Source organism: Oncorhynchus kisutch, linkage group LG17 (assembly GCF_002021735.2).
Source record: "Oncorhynchus kisutch isolate 150728-3 linkage group LG17, Okis_V2, whole genome shotgun sequence".
Taxonomy (NCBI): domain Eukaryota; kingdom Metazoa; phylum Chordata; class Actinopteri; order Salmoniformes; family Salmonidae; genus Oncorhynchus; species Oncorhynchus kisutch.
The window spans coordinates 31,871,830-31,898,619 of record NC_034190.2 but is presented as its reverse complement, the minus strand read 5'-3'; the positions used below and the strand labels follow the sequence as shown (position 1 = coordinate 31,898,619).

The window sequence follows — 26,790 nt, the reverse complement described above, 5'->3', positions numbered from 1 at the left end:
GGCTTGCCATAATAAAAGGGTTGATTACTTATTGACTCAAGCCATTTCATATTTCATTCATTTGTAAACATTTCGAAAAACAATTCCACTTTCACATTATGGGGTATTGTGTGTAGGCCAGTGACAATCTAAATGTAACATGTGGAAAATGTCAAGGGGTGGGAACACTTTAAGGCACTGTAGATTAACAAAAATTAAATTGTGTGATTAGCTAATAGGCAATGTTTGTCCTGTCTTGTGGATATAAACCATGTTTGGTTCATTTGAGCTAAACGCCAAGGCCTACAGCCTGTGTCAACCTGTCAAAGTGTCATTGCACCTGATGTGATCATTAAATCCGTTAACTTCTCTAGGCTAGGGGGCAGTATTTTCACGTCCAGATGAAAAGCATGCCCAAAGTAAACTGCCTGCTACTCAGGCCCAGAAGCTAGGATATGCATATTATTAGTAGATTTGGATAGAAAACACTCTTTTCTAAAACAGTTTGAATGATGTGAGTATAACAGAACTTATTTGGCAGGCGAAACCCCGAGGACAAACCATCCAGTATTTATTTTTTTGAGGTCACTCTCTTTTCAATGGGAATCTAGAATTCTAAGGCAGTTGCTTGCAGTTCATATCGCATCCAATGGATGTCAACAGTCTTTAGAAATTGGTTGATGTTTTTCCTTTGTGTAATGAAGAAGTAGCCCCGTTCAGAACGAGGGTCGAGTGAAGTGTACTGTTGTGGTTGAGGCACGTGACCTGAAAGCACGCTCCACTCTGGGGCGGCAGGGTAGCCTAGTGGTTAGAGCGTTGGACTAGTAACCGAAAGGTTGCAAGTTCAAATCCCCGAGCTGACAAGGTACAAATCTTTCATTCTGCCCCTGAACAGGCAGTTAACCCACTGTTCCTAGGCCATCATTGAAAATAAGAATGTGTTCTTAACTGACTTGCCTAGTTAAATAAAGGTAAAATAAAAATGTTGCTTTCCTCTAGTTTTGGAACACAGTTTATCCCATCTTAAATTTGATTGATTATTTATATTAAAAAATACCTAAAGTTGTTTGAAATGTTTGGACAAAGATTACGGGTAATTTATGAGATATTTTGTGGTCATGTTGCGTGAGTTAGAACCAGTATTTTTCTGGATCACACGCGCCAAATAAATTGACATTTTGGATATAGAACGACAGAATTAATCGAACAAAAGGACCATTTGTGATGTTTATGGGACATATTGGAGTGCTAACAGAAGAAGCTCGTCAAAGGTAAAGGATTAATTATATCTTTATTTCTGGCAGATTTAATTGATTGTCTGTGTTTGTTTGGTGGGGTGCTATCCTCAGATAATCGCATGGTTTGCTTTCGCCGTAAAGCCTTTTTGAAATCTGACACATTGGCTGGATTAACAAGTGTAGCTTTAATTTGGTGTATTGCATGTGTGATTTCATGAAAGTTTAATATTTATAATTTAATTTTGGCGCCATTTCACCGGATGTTGTCAAATCGATCCCGTTAACGGGATTTGAGACATAAGAAACAGGAAGATTACTGTGCATTGTGTCAGTAATCGACGTCGAGACAAATATTGTTTGGGGACAACGCCATCAAACGACTCACCATTTGACCAGGAATCCGCTCAGCACCTTGGAGCGCAACTGTCTGACCACTGTGGAAATTACCGTGAAATTCATCAGTGTATCGTTTCTGCTGTGTTGTGCACTTTCTGTCTGTTGGAGTAGAGGCAAGATTACCAGACATCCTGTCTTTGAAAACGCGTGACTCACACGAGCATAAACTGGTAAATTAGGTTAGGTATCCTGGCTATGATTCAAACAGCATAGTCATTTGATAAGGCTAAGAGAATAACTTAATGCTACGAATCAATTGTCTAGTATAATTGTTTAATGGTAAGAGTATGATGATTTTTATTATGGTCTCGGCCCCAATATAGCTGTCATTTTCACTCTTCTATTCTAGTTCCAAGATAGGGGACAGCTTCAGAGGGAATGGTCTTCCTTAGTTTTGAGAAATTCCTGGAGTATGTCAACGTTTAATGTTACGCAGAAAGCGAATCACAATTATTGTACATTATGGTCTGTAACTAACCACAGGCTTAGGCCTATCTTATATGCCTCACAGAGCTGCTTTTTTGTTGAGCCGTTTTTTTTTTTTTTTTTTAATATGCAGTTGGACAACTTTTTTTAGGAGCCTAACCCTGTCTCCTTTCCTAATTTTTGTATTTTATAAACCAAAGGCCCAATCAAAACCTTTAACCAGGTTCCTGGGATATCCCAGTTAGGCCTACCAGCTTTGAGTAGGGCTCCAAGTTTCTCTAGTTGCCTTCAGTTTGATTCTGTAGTACTAGAGCAACATCTAGTGGTTACTCAGAAACCTACACCAACTTCAGTGCCCTTGTTTGGTTATTGCAATCGCTCACAAACAAAATCAACTTTGTAATTTACTTTTCTCTTTTAGTGCAATTCCAACATGGGAAAGTACTGTTCTGTCAAAGATGGAGCTCAACATGGCCACATTATCTGCTGTCCAAGAGCATCAAAAGAGTCTGTGGAGCCTAATCTAGATTGCCCATGTCAGTTGTGCTGTTTTGTCTCCCTCCAACTGTATTGATAACAGAACTGCACATTTTCAAGTGAAAAATACAATGAATGCTTTCCTGGTACATCAAAGTGTATTGATACGAATACTGTAGACCAAGTTGTCTCCGGGAAGCATCTTTTTCATATTCAACTTGTGTTGTCGATTATATCCCCGAAAAGTGGATAATTACAACAAAAACCCAGATTTCCCCCCTCATTTATTTTGTAATCTGTCAGCTGCTGAGGTTTGAAAACATCGTACACCTTTCCTAAAAATACATTATTTACAGTTGAAATTTAAAAATATGATAATCATTACTTTGAACAAATCTGGAAAATCTTGGCAATCACTAAGCTCAGAGACCAACCAACATAAAAAAAAAAAAGTCACAATCAGTGGAAATCCAACCCTTTTTTAAATGAATGTGTGTCGTGTATATTGGAAACTCTATAGCCTATCAAAAACACTAGTAGTCAAATGTTAGTGTTTGCATTTAGAACCATGTCTGCAATGGAATCTCCAAACACACAAGATTTCACAACATAGTGATTGTAGACTTTCAGTAGAACACCAATACTGAAACTTGGAAATATGAAACCAGCATGACACTCATACTCCAGTACACGGTAACACTATGCAAACCCATCCCCTATTTTTTTTAATGTAACCTTTATTTAACTAGGCAAGTTAGTTAAGAACAAACTCTTATTTATGCCCCCATAAGACTGATTTTTGATCCATTCGAGTCACAGACATAGTTATTAGTCCATGTTTCCAAGTGAGAGAGGGCATTTGACACTATATTATATTCTTGGTTCTCTCAGAGAACAGAAACATGTGCCAGAAACTTGTTTGGCATTTGTCAGACAATTCTGTATACAGGCAAAAAATAAATAAATTCAAACGTAATTAAAGAACCATGTATGTGGCTTGAACGAATCCATCAATTGTCTTCTACTTAGAATGCAGCCAGTTCCCAACGTTCATCAATTTCACAGACTTTGTCTAGATCAAAGTACCGCAAGTTCACTGCTCAGAAGAGCCATTCCCTTTAGGGATAATAATTCCATTGACAAAACGCCAGACACTGTTCATCATTTGTCCTTTGGCGGGTTATAATTAGGGCTGGAGTTTCATTCTCAATCTTGATTTCATTTTCATTTCTTCAATAACAAAATTTAGAAACCGTTTTCCAGTAAGCCTGGCCCATTGTCGGATATACCGTTCTCCAGACCTCCATGCTGTTGAAATTCAGTGGCTCTGTTCATTCTTAAGAGTTTGAAATGAGCTGAGCGACTATGTTGAGGTCTATTAGTCTCTTCACTCTGGTGTACTGCGCTAGATGGACTCGATCTGCCTGCGGACTTTCTCGGAGGCAAGCCGATCCAGCGAACGTTGCCTAGCGACCACTACGAGGGCGAACAGTATGGTAAGGCCCAACATGGCTCCCTCAAACTTCCAGAAAAGGTGTTCCTCCATCAGGGTAGAGCGGCAGCTATGTGCAGGAGGGAAACAAGCGTCTTTATTATGGAAATATTAGCTTGACTGAATAGTATTTCTGATATGTAAAAATCATAAATAGATCTTCATTCAAACTTAAATCAGTCTGTGTAGTAGTCTAAACATTTGAGTTTGTCTCCTGTAATCTATGATGAAAAAGTGCTTCATAGCGTACTTTTTATTATTAGTCAACTGTTTACGCAGGTTAATTACATCCAATTCACACAAGATCTGGATCCAACCTGTCAAATCAAGAGATCGCTCGGCATCACAGCAACGATCACAAAGAAATGTCAATAGGAGCTGTAGGGACTCACCTCTTGTACTCGTCTTTATTAGACTTGGTGCAGTTGATCCTCTCCACGTATCCCGTCTGAGTACATGCTGCCCATGACTTCTAGAGTGAGGACAGGATGGTTAAGGGTGCCTAGCCTACCAACTGCTAAATGATGCATCAACAAACACAAAACAATGTTTTAATTACAGTAATGTGTTGGTGGAAGGTGCAAGGCAATTTAATGGGTTTACACCGAATTTACAAGTCCAACAGAAAAGTTGGGGAGAGGGATCTATTTTGGCTGGGAAGCATCCTAAACCAGAAAACAATACCAGTGTTCTCTTTCACTGAGCTATCTCAAAACCTGTCCACTTTAAAATCAGATACGAGTATCTAAGTTTCTCTATAGCTAACAGTTAAAAGGCCTTGTTGCAGCTTGAAATCCACTGTCATAAGCAACCATTTGGACTGTGAGGTGGCTTAAACCATGACTACATTAATGGCATACATTCACATCACCCAACAATAAACTATTAAGCAGAGAACTATTGGAGGATGAAAGGAAAAGTCAGCAGAAGTGTGGGGAGGGAGATGGACAAAGAGAGAGATCTCACCGACTGGAAAGCGTTGCACTGGGAGCATTCCACCGCAACCACAAACTCCTCAATCTGCCAACAGGGGGTGGTTACCGGCCTGGCCACTAGAAGACAGGCAAAACAAAAAGCCTTGAATCAGTATCTGAAAAGGGCTGAGAATAGTTTTGACAGAAATTGTGCTTAATGACACAAACAGAGGCACACATATTCTTATCCTGACAGGAGTCAAGCAAACTGGAGCTTCTACTGGAACATTGATATATGTTGCAAATAGTAGATGCACATATCAGCCCCACGCACAAACATTTGCTTCTCCGTGAAACATGTTGCTAACTTGCTATACTAAAAATGTATGAGCACTCTCATTTGTGTTTGCAGCACCACATCAATCCTGTACTCAAGGTCTCCAACTCATTCTTAAATACAGATAAAAGTATAGTACCTGTGGTCTTCTCCTCACTCAGCAGAGCTGCACCAAACACTCTGAAAGAGACAGTAATGACAGTTAAGTTCTGAAGCAATGCAGAGCATAAAGCATTATCAGCAAGAAGTACAACACCAGTACACTCACCTGAGAGACACCAAACCCCAGAAGAGTGCATGCAAAGCCAGGACTCTGGGCCTCAAGCACAACATGGGGATTCTGCAATCGCTCTCCATCCTCCCCATGCAGGTGTGTGAGATGTGTGCCACAATTACAACCAAGGCTGGAAGCTTGTCATAGTGGAATTATCCTCTATGGTCCAAAATGGCTGATACCTGTCACACAATCAAATGACCACTAAGAGACAAACAATGGGCAAGGGCGATGCTCATGTTCAACAACTAAACACCTCTTTATCCCTTTTATAATTAGCAACCACTAAGACACTGTTTAAAGGTCAAAGAAGCTTATCTAGTTGCCACTGTTAATCTCATTACATGTCCAATTGAAGCATGCTGGTTCAAGTTCAACTGTGTCTAGAGCTGGACCTCAGACCTCTGTCTTCCAGTCATTTAAAACGACCCCCCCCCCCAACAGTAACAGCGTAGGTCGACTGTGGACACCTAACGTTACTTCTGTGGGGAAGGTCTGCTGCTAAACAGCTGTAACCGACTTCATGATGAATACATTAGCCAGGTGTGGTTTATCCAGCAATTTATCTCTGAACTCACCAGTGAATGAGACAATGCAGTAAATATTTCAACAGTCAACTGGACTTCAACCTTGATCTCATCTTTCCAATAGCGATATTAGGCAGCTCCTTAACCTTGTGAGCAAAGCAAATAACGCGGGTCGCTTTTAGGGAGTGCAGTTGTGGCCAACTAACGTTAGCTGGCTAACAGCTGGAAACAGTTACAACGCTAGCTAAGTTAGTTAACTATTATCAGTTATATAGTGAGAAGATGGCATACTAGCACACTCACCAAAAGCCCTTATACAAATGCTGAAAGAATTGAACGTAAAAACCACGCCTGGCCAATGTATGCATCACGAAGCTAGCTAACTGTTAGCTAGGTAACGTCAATAGTAAACTGTGTTAACTTTTTTTGACAACGTGAAAGTAATAATTATAGAATAGCTAGCTAGTAGCACTATCATAACTTCGTTTAGGCACTAACTAACCAACAAGTTAGCTACATGACATACCAAACAAGATGATTAGTAGCTGGCTATTTTGTTCCAAATAGTCTTGCTAGGTTAACAACTAACTCTACGTTAGCTAGTAACAACGTTATATAGTGAGAAGATAGCTAGCCAGCATAACTCACCAAAAGCCCTTCTCATACACATGCGGAAAGAATTTAACATAAAAATGTACCCTTAGATTACGATATTATTCGTTGAAAAACAAACCTTAAGATGTCGAACAAATTGTTGGTGTGATTAGGTTGCTTTTTCTTTCAGTTCCGGAGTAGCCGTCCAGTGGAGAAGAGCACAGCCATTTTGAGTCATGTTGTAAACGCTGATGAATACACACGTCATCAAATGCGTTGCACCCGTTCCCAGTACCGACAGCGCCCCCTAGCACTCGTCTTGAAAGCAGGCCTTTAATAACCTGTGTCTAGGTCTGCTGCTAGTGAAAGAACTGGAAAACAATTTATATGACAAATTATGTTGGATAACTGAAATGTCTAGGGGCCCGGTCTGCCCAGATGATGACCAACTCTACTCTATTACACTTTCATTCAAATGTATCTTTTGGGCATACATTGGCCTTATGTATAATATTGCTCTGTAGTATCTAACTTGATATTTGATCATGTCAGATCAAATGTAGGCCTACTTCATTTCCAGTTGACCGTAGCCAATGCACGTCCCCAATACCTGCCCTTATGAAAAAAAAAGATTGCTGTCGGGGTGCAGTATAACTGCAGTACACTGTAGTATAACTGTATTGAGAGTGCAGTGTAACTGCAGTATGCTTCAAATACTGCTTCCAAAAGAACCGTTTTTTTTTACTGCATTAATTTTGCAGTGTGTCTGCAGTTACAGTGCAGCATAACTGCTGTTCAACTGCAGTTATTCTGAAATTACTGCGTCCAACATACCACAGTTGACAGCAGTTACTGCACTTTTAACTGAAGTTTCAAAACTGCCATCTTTTTTTGTAAGGGTGATACATAAGCAGGTACAGCAGATTATTGGAAATACAGGTCCACTGTGTCTCCAATAATGTTATATACTGGTAGACCATGGCGGTGTCTATTCATAAACAATGGTAGATACTATAATGGTAGATATAATATATAACTATAATGGTAGAAACAATGGTATATACTAGATTCTATAATACAATTATACCAGGTTGGTTGTGGCCAATGATTTGGAAATAAACTCTCAAAAGAGAGGACTAAGTGATTAAAAAAAAGGACAATTGTTCTATGGTGTGGTTGATATATAAATATATAATAAATTAGCCATAGTTAACCTGTAAGAAACTATAAACAGGCACTATGTAACAACAATGTAATTACAACGTCGTCACAATGTCATGGGACACAACACTCAAAACCACATATCCCATATCAACAAAGTTGTTTTTGTCTGTGATGAAAAAACTAAGCATGGGTCTTGTAGTTTAATTTTGTGGTTTACACCCCTCCCGCTTCTATTAAAGAACAACATATCCCACAAAGCGCTTCGAAATGACGTGAATAAAGTCGTCCTTCTCGGCTTGCAACTTGTTCTCTGGGGGCTTGTGTCAAGTTAATTGTACACTAATTGTGATCCATTATGTTTATGGCAGGTACAGGCAACGGGGGCTGCGGGGTAGGCCAGGGGCCAGGCTCTAGTTCTGGGTCCTGCAATCCGCGAAAGTTTAGCGAGAAGATAGCACTCCTCACCCAGCGGCAAGCTGAGGACACCGCAGCCTTCCAGGAGGTTATGATGGACATCACTTCCACCAGGGTGAGTCAAGAGTACAGGCCTACGCGCTTTGTGTTGATAAAACTTGAGTAACCACAAAGCCGTGAGAAAAAAAAATCAAGCGTCAGTGATGTTGACCACCAGACAGTCAGAGGACTTTGTTTTTACTTTTCAGAGACGCAATACATTCCAGGCCATATTAAGCAGCGCGCTCGATTTTGCAATATAGAGACTATCACCGCAAATAGTCTATACCCTGGTTGACAAATCTCAGTTTAATCCAAAGTGTCGATATAATTTAACTTCAAAACACTCTAACTGTAATCTTTAAACATAATACATGCTTTATATATACTTATACCACATTTATTGCATGCTTATAACACCTGTTGATTTGCCATAGAGCTGCATGGATTGCAGGCTTCCCACAATCTCCAAGGCAAGAATTACAAATTGCAATCTTGGGGTAGCCTGCATAGTAGATTTGAACAATGTAAATATGTTAAGAGTTATGGGCTATGTCCTCACGTTGCTATTCATGGGGGTGTCTATTAGGCTAGGAGTGTGCTGATTTGTTATTGTGTCAATATTAAATATAATTACTATTCTATTTCTATGGGAGTGTGTGTCATTGTCCAAGTACACAGTTGGAGTGCTACAACCTCAGAGTTCAGTGAGTGTATTAAGTAGTGGATAATATGATACTTTATGTTATCGTTTTGGAATCTAATTGCCTTCTGTGAATTTGACTCCAGCTTTTTTTTGAGTCAGGGGTGTAATAAATATATGTTTGAAACATGGTAGACGTATGTGTAAAGTGCGCAAGTTTTCGTTCCCCTATTCTGCGTTATAGAGCGCACTGTCCATGTTATAGCTGGGCTACATTGCACCTCAATCTTCAATGTTGTGAACACAATGCAGAATCCTATTGAATAAGCCTCTGGTGTCACAACCTGGTCTCAGAGCATTTTGTATTATTCTGTATGTAAATCTGGGACACTCCATTAGTATGATATGTTGCGTTTCGTATGAGAATGTATTAATTTGTGGATGTCCATCACCTATTTCGTATGACATGATACAAATTACAGTTGGTATATGTTACGAATTTGCAAAACGTACAATATGTTATGAATTTGCAAAACCTACAATATGTTACGAATTTGGGAAACGTATGATATGTTACAAATTCAGGCTAGGTGGCAAACGTTAGCTAGCTGGGTAACATTAGCTAGGCTAGGGGTTAGGGTTAGATAAAAGGGTTAAGATTAGTGTTAGCTAAAAGGGTTAAGGTTAGTGTCAGGGGAAGGGTTAGCTAACATGCTAAGTAGTTGCAAAGTAGATAAAACGAACAATGGTAAAAAGGTATACCCAAATGCGCTTCAGCACAGCTTAAATGAAAAAAGGGGGGGGGGGGGATCAGGTGCTTGACTGAAGGACTTGAAAATGCAAAAAACATCCCTTACCCTATGGGAGAATAAAGAGCACTCTGTTGCTGCATAAACCGGATCAATTTATTGACGGGACAAACAAACAATAGGCCTACGTTTTGGCATGAATTGCCTTCATCAGAGTGTCCGATGAAGGTGAACCATGCCGAAAGCGTAAGCGATTCATGCAAAAACGTAAGCCTATTGTTTGTTTGTCCCATCAAAAAATGTATCAGATTTACACAGCAACTGAATGCTCCTTTTAGTCACAAGTTGAAGTATCCTGGGATAAGGAAAGTTTTTGGATAAAAGTAAGTAAGTAGCTGAAAAGTTGCTAATTAGCTCAAATGCTAAAGTTGTCCGTGATGAGATTAAAACACGTAAGCTTTGGGTTGCTAGATATTCGGGTTCCACCCTAGTTTTGTTTTTTCCTTAAGTAACCATCTGTCTTATGTAACCATACCAAATGGAAAAACATATCATACAAATTTGAGTGTCCTGGATATACATTTACTATGTTACGTTTAGTCAATGAGACCAGGCTGGGTGTCAGGTGCAATGAGTTGCAGCCCACTGCTCTGGCTTGAAATGGAGGAGCCTAGACTTCATGGCACTTGTTTTAATGTAGATCTTTGACCTCTTGCATAGCCTACACTTTACATATCATTAATACCCTAATTCAACATGTTACCTAACCACCATGCAACACTATCCTTAAAATAGAAATAGGAGACGGTAGTCAGCTACACTTATGGTTTATTACACATTGGCTTTTGAAGTATGCCAGGGTATTTCTCCTGTAGTATCTGATTTCCATGTTCATGCCAAGGGTTGGCAGTTAGGGGGTATTCTTTCCGAGACTGAGCCAACAGTAACCTTGACTCACTCTTATAGTGTCACTATATACGGAATATACTTTGTCTCAGTTTTACAATTACCAGTAATTCCATTATACAAGTGAGACTATTATAACATTGACTGTAAATGCCATTAGCTTTTTCTGGTAATTAACCAAATGAAACTAGTTGTTGTCTTTATTCACTCCTCCTTCAATCGCCCAACTCTTTCCGGGTCTCAGATTCAGGTCCAGAGAGCGAGGCAGGCCAGAAGCTTTGGCACCTATTACGGAGGCTCCCTTCCCAATGTCAACCAGATTGGGAGAAGCACCTCAGATGGACAGGTGAGAGTTATTCCTAACATATGACTTTTAACTACATGACTTACTATTTACAACCATTTGTCTATTTATTAGCCTATTTACGTACATGTAGGCTATAGCAATGGTTATATGATGTACAGTTGAAGTCGGGAAGTTTACATACACCTTAGCCAAATACATTTAAACTCAGTTTTTCACAATTCCTGACATTTAATCCTAGTAAAAATGATCTGTCTTAGGTCAGTTAGGATCACCACTTTATTTTAAGACTGTGAAATGTCAGAATAATAGTAGAGAGAATGATTTATTTCAGCTTTTATTTATTTCATCACATTCCCAGTGGGTCAGAAGTTTACATACACCCAATTAGTATTTAGCAGCATTGCCTTTAAATTGTATAACTTGGGTCAAACTTTTTGGGTCGCCTTCCACAAGCTTCCCACAATAAGTTGGGTGTAACTGAGTCAGGTTTGTAGGCCTCAAACCTCGCACATGCTTTTTCAGTTCTGCCCACAAATTTTCTATAGGATGGAGGTCAGGGCTTTGTGATGGCCACTCCATTACCTTGACTTTGTTGTCCTTAAGCCATTTTGCCACAACTTTGGAAGCATGTTTGGGGTCATTGTCCATTTGGAAGACCCATTTGGGATCAAGCTTTAACTTCCTGACTGATGTCTTGAGATGTTGCTTCAATATATCGACATAATTTTCCTTTCTCATGATGCCATCTATTTTGTGAAGAACACCAGTCCCTCCTGCAGCAAAGCACCCCCACAACATGATGCTGCCACCCCCGTACTTCACGGTTGGGATGGTGTTCTTCTGCTTGCAAGCCTCCCCCTTTTTCCTCCAAACATAGCAATGGTCATTATGGCCAAACAGTTCTTTTTTTGTTTCATCAGACCAGAGGACATTTCTCAAAAAAGTACCATCTTTGTCGCCATGTGAAGTTGCAAACCGTAGTCTGGCTTTTTTATGGCGGTTTTGGAGCAGTGCCTTCTTCCTTGCTGAGTGGCCTTTCAGGTTATGTCGATATAGGACTCGTTTTTACTGTGGATATAGATACTTTTGCACTTATCTTCTCCAGCATCTTCACAAGGTCCTTTGCTGTTGTTCTGGGATTGATTTGCACTTTCCGCACCAAAGTACATTCATCTCTAGGAGACAGAACGTGTATCCCTCCTGAGGGGTATGATGGTTGTGTGGTCCCATCGTGTTTATACTTGCATACTATTGTTTGTAAAGATGAACGTGGTACCTTCAGGTGTTTGGGAATTGCTCCCAAGGATGAACCAGACTTGTGGAGGTATACCATTTTTTTTCTGAGGTCTTGGCTGATTTCTTTTGATTTTCCCATGTTGTCAAGCAGAGAGGCATTGAGTTTGAAGGTAGGCCTTGAAATAGATCCACAGGTACACCTCCAATTGACTCAAATTATGTCAATTAGCCTATCAGAAGCTTTTAAATTCATGACATAATTTTCTGGAATTTTCCTAGCTGTTTAAAGGCACAGTCAACTTAATGTATATAAACTTCTGACCCACTGGAATTGTGATACAGTGAATTATAAGTGAAATAATCTGTCTGCATAAACAATTGTTGGACAAATTACTTGTGTCATGCACAAAGTAGATGTCCTAACCGACATGCCAAAACTATAGTTTGTTAACACGAAATTTGTGGAGTGGTTGAAAAATTAGTTTTAATGACTCCAACCTAAGTGTATGTAAACTTCCGACTTCAACTGTAGGCTACTGAAAGTCAAATGAACCCTTGATCTGTCTGACTGTTAGGTTCAGCTCCCCTGTAGTCCAGACAATGGCTGCCCCATAAGACTTCACCCAATGGCAGAGCGGACACAAGGAGAGGGGCGGCTCAGTTTCCCAGTCAGGCCAAACAGGAGACATGTATCCTTTATCCTCAGTCAAGGGCAGGCAGTGACGGGTCACTTAAAGTGACAAAGTGAAGTGAGGTCACTGCTAGTGTAACAATGTCTGTATTGCTTAGTTGATCCTATAGGACAGTGGTCACCAACCGGTCCAGCCAGTCCTAGTCAATCACCAAACATTTCATTAAAAAAACAACGATAAAGCCTTGCGTTCCTATTTTCGTATTTGTTTCGTGCTGTTGACGGTAGGTGCACTTGATTCAGCAGCCCTAGCGCCGGGAAGGCAAGGTGTTCCCATTTTGAACCATTTCATATCTATGAAGGTAGAACTCCGCCTACCCGGCCGGCCCAGCCTGCATAGTAGATAGCAAATCAAGTGCACCTATAGGCCAATCAGATAGCTCAGATCACTGTGTCCCAAAAGTTTCCTTGTGCCATAGACTGTAAAAAGAAGCCTCAAACGCACAGCGAAGTTGATCATGTGAAATTTCAAAGCTTTTAAAACCATGGCTAGAGAGAGACTCAATGAATATAGCAAAGAGCTGCTGTTTTCATGAGTAAGTTCATGTTTAAGTTGTTATTCAGCACTGTAAACACTTTGTTCAAAAGTTTAATAAGCCATAAAATGTTTGTTTCGATAAAATTGCGTTATTATTTGCAGGCTTGTGTCTTTTTTATTATCGAGGAATATTTCACTTTCTCTGGTCATAGGACTAACAACATGAATTGGTGCACGAGGCAGAAGTAATGCAGTTCGACTTAAGTTTCGCCATCAGCTGGAGGACTGTGTCCCTTTTCTCAGCGGAGGGAGAGAGAAGGGACGGTGAGTCCCCTATTTGACCTAGATAGTTTGTGTGTATACATTGATATGTAGGCTACATGTGCCTTTTAAAAAATGTATATAGTTCTGTCCTTGAGCTGTTCTTGTCTAATGATGTTCTGTATTGTGTCATTCTGTATTATGTTTCATGTTTTGTGTGGATCCCAGGAAGAGTAGCTGCTGCTTTTGCAACAGCTAATGGGGATCCTAATAAAATACCAAATACCAATACCTCCCCTCAGACTGAGCATCAGATGCAGGCCTTCAGTCCTGTAAAAAAAATGTTTTTCACAAGTAATACATTAAGTGATATATTACCAGTGTGATCATATTCCTTTATATACCATTTATTTTAAATATAACTTCAAAAGGGTCTGAGAAGGACAACATTGGCAGGGCAATTCAAGCGTCACCAATATGCAGTGATAAGGTATTGGGCCTATAGCCTACTGCACAAACCTCATTGCTACAGTACTGTTTTCAATGGGTTAATGTTGTATAGGCTTATGTTTTTTAAGTCATGTTTTTATTTATTTTTTACATTTTTTATTTATTTTTTAAAATCTGAGCGGTAGATCTCGGCTTGCATTTTGACTTAGAAAGTGATCTTGACTAATAAAAGATTGGTGAACACTAACATAGGACTGGCTGTGATTCATAGTTGGCTAAAGCACAAACAGAAGCTATTAGGGCAAGGTTTTCTAATGGCCAATGCTAACGTTAGCCATTTGCTACTCTAGTAAAGTAAGCACACAGAAATGATGCTCGTCCTCCATGCACTCCAGATATCTGAAGTGCATGGACGACAGTGCTTGACATGGACTAAAATAGGGGCCTGTGCTCATTTTGGGTGCCAGCACTGTTTACATTTAGATGCAGGAGCTCCACAATACTTTTGAGCTAATATTCTAGAAGAGGAACAGGAGCTCAAACAGGGGCGGCAGCGTAGCCTAGTGGTTAGAGCGTTGGACTAGTAACCGGAAGGTTGCAAGTTCAAACCCCCAAGCTGACAAGGTACAAATCTGTCGTTCTGCCCCTGAACAGGCAGTTAACCCACTGTTCCAAGGCCGTCATTGAAAATAAGAATTTGTTCTTAACTGACTTGCCTAGTTAAATAAAGGTAAAACAGTAGTAAAATGTTGGTGCCAGTACTCAGCTCCGGTGAGCTCCTGCCCAAGTCAAGCACTGGAGGACGACCATAAAAGTGGATGTAAAGCAATAAATATATTGCAATAAAGGGGTGAACTAGCCTTAAATCCACGGTAGACTACTTCCTGCCTATTGCAAGATGACCAAACATCTATTGTGTGTAAAAGCGGGCTGGGGTCAAATGCCACACTACTGTTCTTCGGCTCTCCCCATTTTGGTTCCCTTTTGGGTTGTAGGTAGAACCCTTTTTGGGTTCCATGTAGAACTCTCTGTGGAAAAAGGGTTCCACCTGGAACCAAAAAGGGTTATTCAAAGGGTTCTCCTATGGGGACAGCCGAAAGAACCCTTTTCGGTTCTAGATAGCACCTTTTTTTCTAAGAGGTTAAAAGTTGACCCACTTAAGAAACCGATGGAGGGGATTAATCATGCACACCGCACAGTGCAGACAATGCCCTGTCAACTTTTCGTACCATTGTTTGCCAACAGTAGGTCTATGCCTAGGTTTTTCTAAGGACACTGTGTGTAGCCTTAACACTCCGTCACAGACTGACAACTCTCCCTACCGCTCAGTTCATCTGTCTCCACCACCCGAGCCCAGCTGGAGAAGGTAACGGATCCAAACTGATATATTTTGTTCACTTCGTAATAAATGTCTTAATACATATTTTGACTCTGATTCTGTCACACGAAAAGGAACTGGTCAAGCACAGTGGACAAAAGCCAACAGATGCACCTTCCCATCACAGCACTTAATAGGTGAGCAATGTATCCATGGTGTTTCTCTGCTGTTCTTCTACGCTCTTTGCTTTCCCCTCTTAAGATGTGTGCTCTCCTCCCCAGAACTAACTCAGACTCGGCCCTGCACACCAGTGTGAGGAACACCCACACAGGGGACCATTTGAGCCCCAACCAGCAGGCTTTATCCTCACGGAACAGACGTGGTGGTAAGTCCACAATGCCTCCGGTCATATTGAAATAGTCATAGCATTGTGTTCAGTGTTCTTGCGTTAGTCCTTAGTTAATTATAGCGAATGCCTTTATTTTCTATGCCATGCGTTAATCCAATTTGATGGTTTCCTCTTTGTCAACTCAAGTCTTTCCATATCCAGTGCCTCCGATTGAGGAGAATGTCCTAGAAGAGGGAAAACCATTAAGAAATACCAAGAAGGTATTATTCTCCTTTTTCCTGCCAATGTAACCATCCACAATGCTTCATATTTCCTATGCGAACGAACGGGTGCGATATTTCTCTGTTGAGTCTAGCAGATGCGTGACTATTTTCCCCATTGATGTAGCTGATGTTTCCTTGCTAATTGTTTCTCATCCTAGTGTCCTGCACTTCCTACTGGAATCAAATCACGTAAATTCCCTGGTGTAAAGTAAGTTCTGCTTTTCCAAATGAATATGGTCAAAAGGAAAGTCAACCCCTGGGCCCTAGCTGAACCTCCCATCTTTCCCTCTTGTGGTTTTCCCCAGCATCCTGACCTCACCAGATCAGCAGTTCAGTGCTCTCAACGTCCCGTCCGCTCTCAATGTGAGTGGCTCCTTGCCCGACCTCTCCAGCCTGCACCTCCCCTCCCCACAGCCAGTAGGTGTGGACCCAGACAAACCCACAGCCTGCAGCACTGGCCACCTACCTGGAACTCCCTCTCACCTTGGAGCCAGGGACCATGAATTTCCCTTGCCAGGTGTGTTTGTCTGTGTGCTAAGTTCTTACTGTATGTCGGTGCCAGTTGAGGTATGTTCACATGGTGATGATGGTGTCCATTTATTCTGTATTCTCAGGTTTGTCGTTGTCTCTCCAAGGCTCATACAGTAACCCATTGCTCCAGTCCTCCCACAGCATCCCCAATATCCAATCCTCTCTCAGCAGCCACTCCCTTTCCAGCTCTCTGAGCTCCACCTCCTTGAACTTCTCACTCAGCAACACTTCCCTGCAGTCATCCCCTAGCAACCAATCCCTCCAGTCCTTCCTCAGCAGTTCTTCCCTAAGCGGCCTATCCCTGCAATCCACAACTAGCCACTGTAGCTACAGCAGTGGGATTGGTGGATCCCGCTCTTGCTCCTCCTCTTCGCTATCCTGCTCCCCACGTCCAACGAGCCAGACTCAGGTGCCGCCGTCAAGGAGGCGGACTCCCCTCAGCCCACTGGTCGTTCCCACTGGTGGAGAGTCTCGCTGGCTCCAATCTAAACAGTTTTCACCGGTTGGGTCTCCAAAGTTATCTTCTATAACTCAGGTATCTCCAGAAAACTGGAATTTAAGTGACATCATTGTTTTCGTTAATACGATTATTTCATATAATTCCATATTAAGACAGTTTGATGTATTGCTCTTATTTAAATTCCAAGGGAGTTCTCCTGAACACCAACCAATTACCACAGGAATCAAGGCCACCAGGGTATCGTCACTGCCAACCTCAACACGAGGGTACTCCAGCAGCTCAGCAGCCCATGCATAGAGGCCTGCCACAGCGGCAGCATTCTCTGACAGAGGGGCAGCAGCAACCCAGGCAGGAACCGCAGAAAACGCCACCACCCCACGAGAAATCCAGGGATCTACAACGAGGTGTACATCAGCAGCAGCAGCAACAACAACATCCTCAACAACACCCACAGCAACAGCTCCCACAGACACACAATCTCCAACGAGTGGAATATCACCATCAACAACAGTACCAACACCCAAATCAAGTATATCAATGCCAGATCCAGCATGTCCAGACAGAAGGTCAGGACCTGGACACAAAACAGCAACGTCAAAGTGGGTCAAACCAGTGTGAGAACTTACAGCAACAACACTTACATCAATTACAAAAGGAACAGCATCAACGACAACAAGAGCACCAGCAACAACAGAAACAAGTGTACCAAAACCTCCCACAGCAACAGCAAGAGAAGCAAAGGCAACAATACCAGCTGCACCCGCAACACCCACACCAGCAACAGTATCAACAACAAGCATGCCAAAGACAACCTCAGCAACACCGAGCACTTCGACAAGATGAGGTGCTACAGCAGCAACAGCAGTTTCAACCATACCAACAGCAGCAGCGGCAAAATGGCAACCAGCAGCAGCAACAGCAGCAACATCAGTGGCATCTCCAGTGTGCATACCCGCCATCTCAGAGCCTCAACTTGAGTGGGCAGAACATGTCAAACCCACAAAAAGTACCAACGATGCAGATGACTCGTAAGCATCAGACCCAAGTCCAGGGAAGGAGCTGGGCACATCAAAAGGTGCAAGGTCAGAAGGACCAGATTCAGTCGACCAAACTCTCCTCACAGATGAACTCCTTCATGGACAACAGTCCGGACCTCTACAATGTGAGAATAACCCCATCTGTTTTCACTAGTTTGAGTTTGTATATTTTGACTTTGTGTCCGTGTACATTTTGCACTTTTATCAGCCTCTTTGTTTTGTCTGTGATGTAGGCTATGTTTAGGGTCAGTTTAGGCTATGTTTAGGGTCAGTGTAGGCTATGTTTAGGGTCAGTTTAGGCTATGTTTAGGGTCAGTTTAGGCTATGTTTAGGGTCAGTTTAGGCTATGTTTAGGGTCAGTTTAGGCTATGTTTAGGGTCAGTTTAGGCTATGTTTAGGGTCAGTGTAGGCTATGTTTAGGGTCAGTTTAGGCTATGTTTATGGTCAGTTTAGGTGTTGATGTTTGGTCTATCAGTAAGGGATGGTAATGTAGGGCCACACAATATGGGCAAAAAATGGATTTGCTATTTTTTAATCAAATTTTGCGGTTTGATGTGCGATATAGATCAAAACACTTTGGTGTTGGAATAGAATGTAGAAGAAGTGGAAAACAGCATCGTTCTTGTTTGGAACAATCAGTTGAATGCATTTGACCTAACATAACTGCAGGCAAACATAGATGTAGGATCTTAATTTGATAACCCTGTTGCAGGAGAACGTACCTGTAAAACTTGTATTGTATTTTAGGTTTAAAAAGGCATTTGAAGTTTGTAATTTCCACTTTGAAATTTCAGACTTGATTTTCCCTTACCATAAATGTATCAACCCCTACAAACATGTCCATTAATTATAATCCACATAATAATTCAAATGTCCTGTTGCTGCAGGATTATTCTCCTACTGTAGCAAACTGGCTCAAATCTGTATAGTGAATCTAACTGGGGAACTGTACTGCTAGAGTGACAGGGTGCGGGCTTGTTGTGTGAGGGAAGCAGCCGCAAGATAGAAAAAACAAGTCAACTATCAAAATGGATGTATTGCATGCGATATCGATCTCTTGCAATATGGGTATTGCACATGTCAATATTGAAATTCAATGTGCAGCCCTATTAATGGTTCACTCGCCCCCTTTCTGCTTTCTTAGGACTCTTCCATACTGGATCATTTCCAGAATGAGTCCTACATGGGCCTACACCTCACACCCAGCCAGACTCAGGCGCTTTCCCAGCAGGTAACCTAAGACCTAAAACTGTAAATAATCTAACCGTATTGAAAGGACAACTCTATTTTACCTGTCGATTCATTCAGTGTCCATACTTTTAATCTAACGGTCTCTAATCTTTGTTGGTTGTCCACAACTCTGCCCAGCTGGGACAACTCAGTAAGGAGCCTCTCTGGGGAGATTCTGGGCCTCAATCTGTGGTTGGGAAAGATGGAGGGGTTTACTGTGGGATCCAAGTACCTCAGATGTCCGTCCACTGCCAGAACCAAAGCAGTGTGGACTGTCATAACATCCTTATGACAGGTAGGACCCACTCCTTCCCCCCTCTTATACTTTTTAATCACTTGCTGCAGTTAAATAGTTAACATTTGGGGGAAGTGTTACCTTATTTTCAATTTACACAGGGTATTGTTTCATCCAGACAGTTACAAGTCCATTTCCTGAAATGTTGGACCTGGCAATTGAATCATACACTTTCTTTTTTATATTTATTGCCACCGTGATTTTAACCTTTTATAAAGCTTATCTTGTCTATTTTAAAACTTTGGGCGGGATTAAATCAGATTGCGGGTTACAGGCATTGCGGCTTTTAAAGGCAATTTCCGATTGAGCCGACATGTGCAGCATTTACCGTGAATGGGAACTCCGCGTACGGGAGCATTACCTTTAAAAGCCACAATGCCTGTAACCCGCATTCGGGATTTAATCCCGGTCATAATCTTTCTCTCTTATCCACTTTATCTTTGTTTCCCACTTAATAGACAAAACAGCTTTTGAGGATTTCTCTGGAGTTCTGCCCATGCTGGGATTTGATGCAGACCCATTTGCCATGGATAACCCCCTTCAGATCGATCCCCTAGACCTGGAGGAGCTTAACAAGCTGGCAGATGGAGACATGGTCGAGGACTCTGTGAAAGGACACTGCTCTAACATACTTAGGTGACCTGGGGAATTGGATGCATCCAGGAACACTATTTTCAACTAAGATGGCGTTCTTGGTATCCTCTGATGGCAGCAATGTCAGTTGTAGATAAACTACAGCCAACTATGCGTTTCAGGATCTCTCACTGCTGGACATAATTTGATTGGACATGGTATTTCTTACAGCATCCTCATGTGATTGGACAGGTCCAATGTCATGGGATTTGAAAAGCATGTCACTGGACATTGACTGCCTCACATGACTGGTTAGCTGCCTGCACTTTTTCTTAGTTGTAATTTAATGCTTGCCTGCAATGGAAAAATGCAGCCAAGAGCTGGCATCATCTGCGTCTTAGTGTTAATGTAGTTGAATAATGAAAACAGATGTGTAGTTTGTAAAGAAAAAATATATTTTGTAATACAATTATGTACATTCTAACAGCCTGCCTTTTCCCCATCTCTTATAGAGATGGAAAATATATATATAATCTAAAACAATATTGTGTATATAAAACGTGGCCAAGAAACCAGTTATATTTAGAGGTCCTTGTTGCTTTTTTAAAACATGTTGACATTTCTGTACCAGACATTGTTTAACAAAGAAAATAAATGAGCAGTAAATAACTTGCCTATCCATTTCTTCTTTAAAAAAAAGACAATTGTATGGATTGAGACAATACATTACCATTCAGTTAATTTAAAGGTAAAGTCTCCTCAAAATAAAAATGAACATGACCTGTGTATTAGATTGCATAATAATATTTCAGGTACTGGTGTTCATGCATTACATTTTGCGTTTAGCTCTGAAATTAAGGTAACATATTGTTGCCTAATTGAAAAACACAGGTAAAAACTCCACAAGGTAATTTACTCTGTGATTACAACCTGATTATGAAGCATGTTTTAAATTCATTCGAAAGGAGAAGTTTGACCATTTTCTTTTGTGTGGCAACAATCAACACTGGGTGTCAAAGTAACATTAATTACAAGATGATACAAAACATTTTCTAATCCCATACCGATTTCTAACTTAATTTAGCTGACACATTGAAGCTCAAATAAACATTAATCAAGAATTTAAAACAAGCCTAAAACATATTTTAGAATGATCACATTTCAGTTTACTTTGAAGAGCACATGGACCCAAACTATGCTTCCATTTCCCCAAAAAATAACTAACATCCAGGGGGTTGGGAAAGAAAGCAACAAACCTAGTTTCTAAAAGGTTCTTCCCTGAGATTTATTTTCCTCTCACTGCTCCAGGTGTGGGTCTCCTTCAGGTGCAGATCCAGGATTAGCTTATCTTCACCAATTATTAAACCATTACAATAGAAACTGACCTCAGATCAGTGTTTGAGGAAAAAAAATCCTGCTCCCTTCTGACTCCTCTAATGTCGTCAGATATTTATATGTGCGTGAGTCGATCATTAGACAGTGTAGGACCCAAGTCAGGTCAGTATTTCCTATCTTGGCAGTGCCAAACAGACAGCTTCAGTGTAACATATCATCGTGTACTGTTTGTTGAGCAACAATGATAAGATAATATACTGTTTTACACAGAACTGAAAGTGTGTACTTAATCATGAGTTTAAAAAAATTATAATAACAAAGTACAACTACAGTAAGAAGCCTTTTTACAATTTGCCCTATAAAAATGCTCACATGGAATGTTAGGGTTGAGATGGGAGCCTTTGGCATTCACAAGCACAAATAAACGCACTCATTAATTGGCTCTCGTCCACAGGATGATTCAGCCCATTCCCAAATTATGCCAGTGGTTAGAAATGAGTTTCTGTCAAAGACTTATTGGTTGATTGTGCCAACAATGGATGGCCGTATTAGACAGAGCTCCGTGCAAGTGGTGTATTCCACATGTATGAGTGCACCTCATTTAAAAAAAGATTGACACCCGCCGGACACTTTCTCTATGCATTTAATCGTATCCGATAGGGTAAATCCAGATAGATAACTTTTGAAAAACTGTGCCCAGAGGTGTCTCTGTTCATTGGCTAGAAAATGGTTAAAGGTGGGACACATATCCTGGCTTGGCCTGGATTGGCTCGTAAACCTGCGTTTGGGGCCTGTTCTTGCGGACACACACACACACTCCGCCCAGCAGGATGATCAGCATGGGAGTGCCCAGCCCCAACACCATGATGACCAGAACCAGAGGAGAAAACAAGTCCACAGGAGGAGAGCCCAGTCCCACCAACACAGTCCTGAATTAGGAAGAAGAAAAGGTTAGGCAATAAGACAGAAAAAGCAAGAGAAGGAAGAATATCATCAGTGATGACAATTTCATTATAATTTCAGGTAGTTGGTGGTGGTGTGAGATGATTGGTTAACAGTGGGGCTATAAACTGCAATTTACTCTATAATTCATTTCAATTTGCTAAAATGCAACATATGAACCAATAGGATGTAAACAGTTACCTACCAGCTAAGGTAGTTGGTGGTGTTGTAGAATGGGTCTCCAGTGATACTGAAGGTCATGTTGAGCCCGGTGGTCTGGTGCTCCCCTCCAAAATAAGACCGCACCAGGCCGGAGGGGGGAAGCTGGGCTACAGGGACAGGCGTTGAGTGCCGGCAGGGAGTGGCATCCTCAAAGACAGGCGACGGCCTGCGGTAGGCCACGGGCTTCCATTGGGCGTAGCCAAGAACAGGGGAGGTGGAGTTGACTGGAGAGGACACCCACTGAGATACCTAAGGGAGAGGAAACACAAGATCACTGTAGAATCTGACAGCTTTAGTGACAGTCTCAGAGAGAAGGTTTAGAACAGTGAATCAACCATAAATGATCAACCACACAAAATATGTTGAAATATAAACATCTAAACACTCTGTTACTCAGTAACATTTACTACAGTATAACTGCATGTCTATAAACACACACAAACATTACCTTGAATATGGAGGGTGTGTATTCGTCATCTATTGACCGGAGCATGTCCACTCTGCTCATGGGCTGGGTGTCTCCTACGGCCTGTAGCTCTAGGGAAAAGCGGGAGCGATTGGACCTCGGGGCCACGCCGTCCAGCCCCACCCTCAGCTGGGAGGAGTTAGCGTTGTGGAGGAGACTGGGCCAGCCTTGGTCACGCCCCTCAACATCAAAGGCTGAGAACTACGTTAGGAAAATAATGGTTGAATACAGGCTAGCTAACATGCAATAAAATGTACAATCTGCCTGATCAGTAGTACTCACTTCACTTCAGTAAGTTTAAAATCATAAAATCTAAGTTTGTCAGACATTTTCAGAACTTTAAAAGTGGTGTAATGTAGAGATGAGACCATGTCCCATGCGATCTCTTGAGTGGATCCAGACAACGGTCTGAATCTCTCATGATGAAATGTCTAATTTCATCATGCAGGCTTTAGATGATCCAGTTCCACCTACCTTCAGACAGAGCGAGCCATTGCTGAAGCTCTCGCTGGCGTCTCTTCCACAAAGCAGGGCGGTGTGGCCTGTGGGTTCCAATGTCTTGTTCAGGTCGCCCCAGGTGAAATTCTGCAGCTCGTAGGGCTGGAAAAAGCTGGAGGGGGGTAGGTGCTCAGGGTCAGCTGTGTCATTGACATCGTCATACTCCCACAGCTGATGACAGACAAATTAGTTGGTTTAGTGAAGGGGTTACGTATGGCTGCCCAGTCTGAAATCAACCCGTTTTTAAAACCAAGGTGTTTGTTAGAGCTATTACCATATTGCTAACAACCATCCAAACATTTATGATCTACAAGAAATGTCTAGAGCTAGAATTTGACCATGCAAATGATTACTTTCCATAACCTGGATTATGGTTCAAAACCTAGCACCTCGTCTTTGTTTTATGCATTTGGATGAAATACAGTCATGTGACCTGTATCAGCCACCAGAATATCACCTCAACTGACACTTATGAAAACGATGACCATCCATTTAGAACTACTTGTGACTCACCCTGGTAAAGACGAGTGCGTTGCTGTACAGAACACTGCTCTCTGGAGTCACTTTCAGGCTGCCTGTGGTATTTTGCATAAGGAATGCAGGCCAGTCTACCTCCACCTTGGATGAAATGGAGCTTGTGTGCACGAGTAGTAACGCGGGCGCCCCCTGGCTGCAGAGGAGGTAATGCAGTGTGTTGTTTTTGCCGAGCGCCCGCACATGGAGCAAGCCAACACCAGGGGGCAGCAGTGTCAGCAAGGAGTTCAGACCAGGGTTCAGCTCCAGGGATACCTGGGAAGAGGTCAGTGAAACAGAGTATGTTTTCTCATTTTTCTATAGCGACACAGGTGAGAATCATACAAGCAAACTGAAATTGTAAACAGAGGTGATTCATGAATCAATAACAGATTTACACAGAGTCCTGCTCATGCCAACAACACTAAAAACATATTGATTGCTCCTGACTTGGTCAAAAAAAGCAGGTCTCAAATGAGATCGTTCCTAATCAATATTTATTCATATTTGACATGGCTGGATTGCCAGCACAGAGTAGTGTTTGGTTTATATTTGTTTCAGCACTATTTGATTTAGCTATCTCAGCAACTGGGACGGCAGGTACCCTCGTTTTTAGAGCGTTGGGCCAGTAACCAAAAGGTTGCTAGAGTATCCCTGAGCTGACAAGGTAAAAATCTGTCGTTCTCCCCTGAACAAGGCAGTTAACCCACTGTTCCTAGGCCATCCTGAGTGCTCTGGAGCAGGTTTTTCTCAAGGATCTCTGTACTTTGCTCCGTTCATCTTTCCCTTGATCCTGACTAGTCTCCCAGTCCCTACCCTGTCACTGAAAAACATCCCCACAGCATGATGCTGCCACCACAATGTTTCACTGTAGGGATGGTGCCAAGTTTCCTCCAGACGTGGCTCTTGGCATTCAGGCCAAAGACTTCAATCTAGGTTTCATCAGACTAGAGAATCTTGTTTCTCATGGTCTGAGAGTCTTTAGGTGCCTTTTGGCAAACTCCAAACTGTTATGTGCCTTTTACTGAGGAGTGACTTCAACCTGGCCACTCTACTATAAAGGCCTGATTGGTGGACAGCTGCAGAGATGGTTGTCCTTCTGGAAGGTTCTCCTATCTCCACAGAGGAACTCTGGAGCTGTCAGAGTGACCATCGGATTCTTGGTCACCTCCCTGACTAAGGCCCTTTTCCCCTGATCGCTCAGTTCACCTGGGCAGCCAGGTCAAGTAAATCTTGGTGGTTCCACACTTCCTCCATTTAAGAATGATGGAGTCCACTGTGTTTTTGGGGACCTTCAAAGCTGAAGAATTGTTTTGGTACCCTTCCTCAAATCTGTGCTTCGACACAATCCTGCCTCGGAGCTCTATGGACAATTCCTTCGACCTCATGGCTTGGTTTTTGCTCCGACATGCACTGTCAACTGTGGGAACTTATATAGACAGGTGTGCGCCTTTCCAAATCATGTCCAATCAATTGAATTGACCACAAGTGGACTCCAAGTTGTCAAAACATCTCAAAGATGATCAATGGAAACAGGATGCACCGGAGCTCAATTTCAAATCTCATAGCAAAGGGTCTGAATACTTATTTTTTATAAATTTGCACACACAACAAAATACATTTTGCTTTGTCATTATGGGATACTGTGATAAACTGGATTAAAATCTAATACATTTTAGAATACGGCTGTAACGTAACAAAATGTGAAAAAAGTCAAGGGGTCTGACAACTTTCCATATGTCTCTAGTTCAAAATCACACCCACCACAACCAGAAGGGATTGTGTAGCCTCACGTCATAGTGGTGGAAAAAGTACCCAATTGTCATACTTGAGTAAAAGTAAAGATACCTTCATAGAAAATGACTTAAGTAAAAGTCATCCAGTAAAATACTTCAGTGAAAGTCTAAAAGTATTTGGTTTTAAATCTACTTAAGTATCAAAAGTAAAAGTATTAATCATTTCAAATTCCTTATATTAAACAAACCAGATGGCACGATTTTCTTGTTTTTATTTTATTTACGGATAGCCAGGGGCACACTCACACATCATTTACAAACTAAGCATGTGTCTTTAGTGAGTCCGCCAGATTAGAGGCAGTAAGGATGACCAGGCAATTATCTCTTGATAATTGCATGAATTGGACAATTTCTGTCCTGCTAAGCATTCAAAATGTAGCAAGTACTTTTGGGTGTCAGGGAAAATGTAAGGAGTAAAAAAATACAGCATTTTATTTGTGAATGTAGTGAAGTAAAAGTTGTCAAATTTAAATAGTAAAGTACAGATACCCCCAAAAACATCTTAAGTACTTCACACCACTGGTAAATTACAGTTTTATAGATTGTTGGTCATCATTACAATATGGCTAGAGCTATAAATATAAACCCAAACACGTGAATCCAAAATGTTAGTAATCACCAACTAGCTAAAATGTATAACTTGCTATCTAGCAGTAACGTTAGTTACCTTGCTAACTAAATTCTCATAGCGTCAGCTAGCTAACGTTAACGGGTTACAGTACGTTATTACTACTTTATCTGGTCAGCAAAAGATTAGCTAACGTTAGCAACCTTTTATAGCACTTTATCACTGTACAACAGAAATGTAAACAACAATGTACTACCCAACTTACATTCCGACGGTAGTTATCACCATTGGCGATAATCTCCGCCGCCAACCGAACCGTTGAAAGCAAAAATAAGACGTGGATTGTGTACAAAATCTCCGCCGCCATCTTTCTTTTTCGGCATACACATGGAGGAATCACGT

The 26,790-nt window shown here is 41.5% G+C and overlaps 3 protein-coding genes across 6 annotated transcripts; 1 reads left to right on the top strand and 2 right to left on the bottom strand.

Annotated features, from left to right (window-relative positions):
* Positions 1-2,781: 2,781 nt before the first annotated feature.
* Positions 2,782-6,939, bottom strand: LOC109907471 (protein JTB-like). Of its 2 annotated transcripts, none has more exons than XM_020505445.2 (6): positions 6,794-6,939; positions 5,528-5,715; positions 5,399-5,439; positions 4,975-5,060; positions 4,401-4,480; positions 2,782-4,078 (listed from the first exon to the last, which is right to left on the bottom strand). In XM_020505445.2, exons 2-6 carry the CDS (start codon positions 5,623-5,625, stop codon positions 3,922-3,924), a joined length of 462 nt encoding a protein of 153 aa, XP_020361034.1. In that variant the 5' UTR covers positions 5,626-5,715; positions 6,794-6,939; the 3' UTR covers positions 2,782-3,921. The 2 variants fall into 2 exon arrangements, with proteins under 2 accessions (XP_020361034.1, XP_020361035.1); XM_020505446.2 differs by having other exon boundaries at positions 4,401-4,477; positions 6,794-6,923.
* A 1,146-nt stretch (positions 6,940-8,085) lies between these two features.
* Positions 8,086-20,717, top strand: LOC109907469 (CREB-regulated transcription coactivator 2). Of its 3 annotated transcripts, none has more exons than XM_020505440.2 (14): positions 8,086-8,347; positions 10,814-10,915; positions 12,688-12,801; positions 15,297-15,358; positions 15,445-15,507; positions 15,592-15,695; positions 15,846-15,919; positions 16,081-16,130; positions 16,228-16,439; positions 16,537-16,988; positions 17,101-18,075; positions 19,095-19,181; positions 19,319-19,475; positions 19,934-20,717. In XM_020505440.2, exons 1-14 carry the CDS (start codon positions 8,174-8,176, stop codon positions 20,113-20,115), a joined length of 2,808 nt encoding a protein of 935 aa, XP_020361029.1. In that variant the 5' UTR covers positions 8,086-8,173; the 3' UTR covers positions 20,116-20,717. The 3 variants fall into 3 exon arrangements, with proteins under 3 accessions (XP_020361029.1, XP_020361030.1, XP_020361031.1); XM_020505441.2 differs by having other exon boundaries at positions 15,861-15,919; positions 19,934-20,714; XM_020505442.2 differs by having other exon boundaries at positions 17,134-18,075; positions 19,934-20,489.
* On the bottom strand, positions 20,483-26,790 carry LOC109907470 (glycosylated lysosomal membrane protein-like). Its single transcript, XM_020505443.2, has 6 exons — positions 26,654-26,790; positions 24,025-24,300; positions 23,488-23,682; positions 22,996-23,214; positions 22,531-22,796; positions 20,483-22,312 (listed from the first exon to the last, which is right to left on the bottom strand). The coding sequence occupies exons 1-6, from the start codon at positions 26,753-26,755 to the stop codon at positions 22,114-22,116; spliced, it is 1,257 nt and encodes a 418-aa protein (XP_020361032.1). The 5' UTR covers positions 26,756-26,790; the 3' UTR covers positions 20,483-22,113.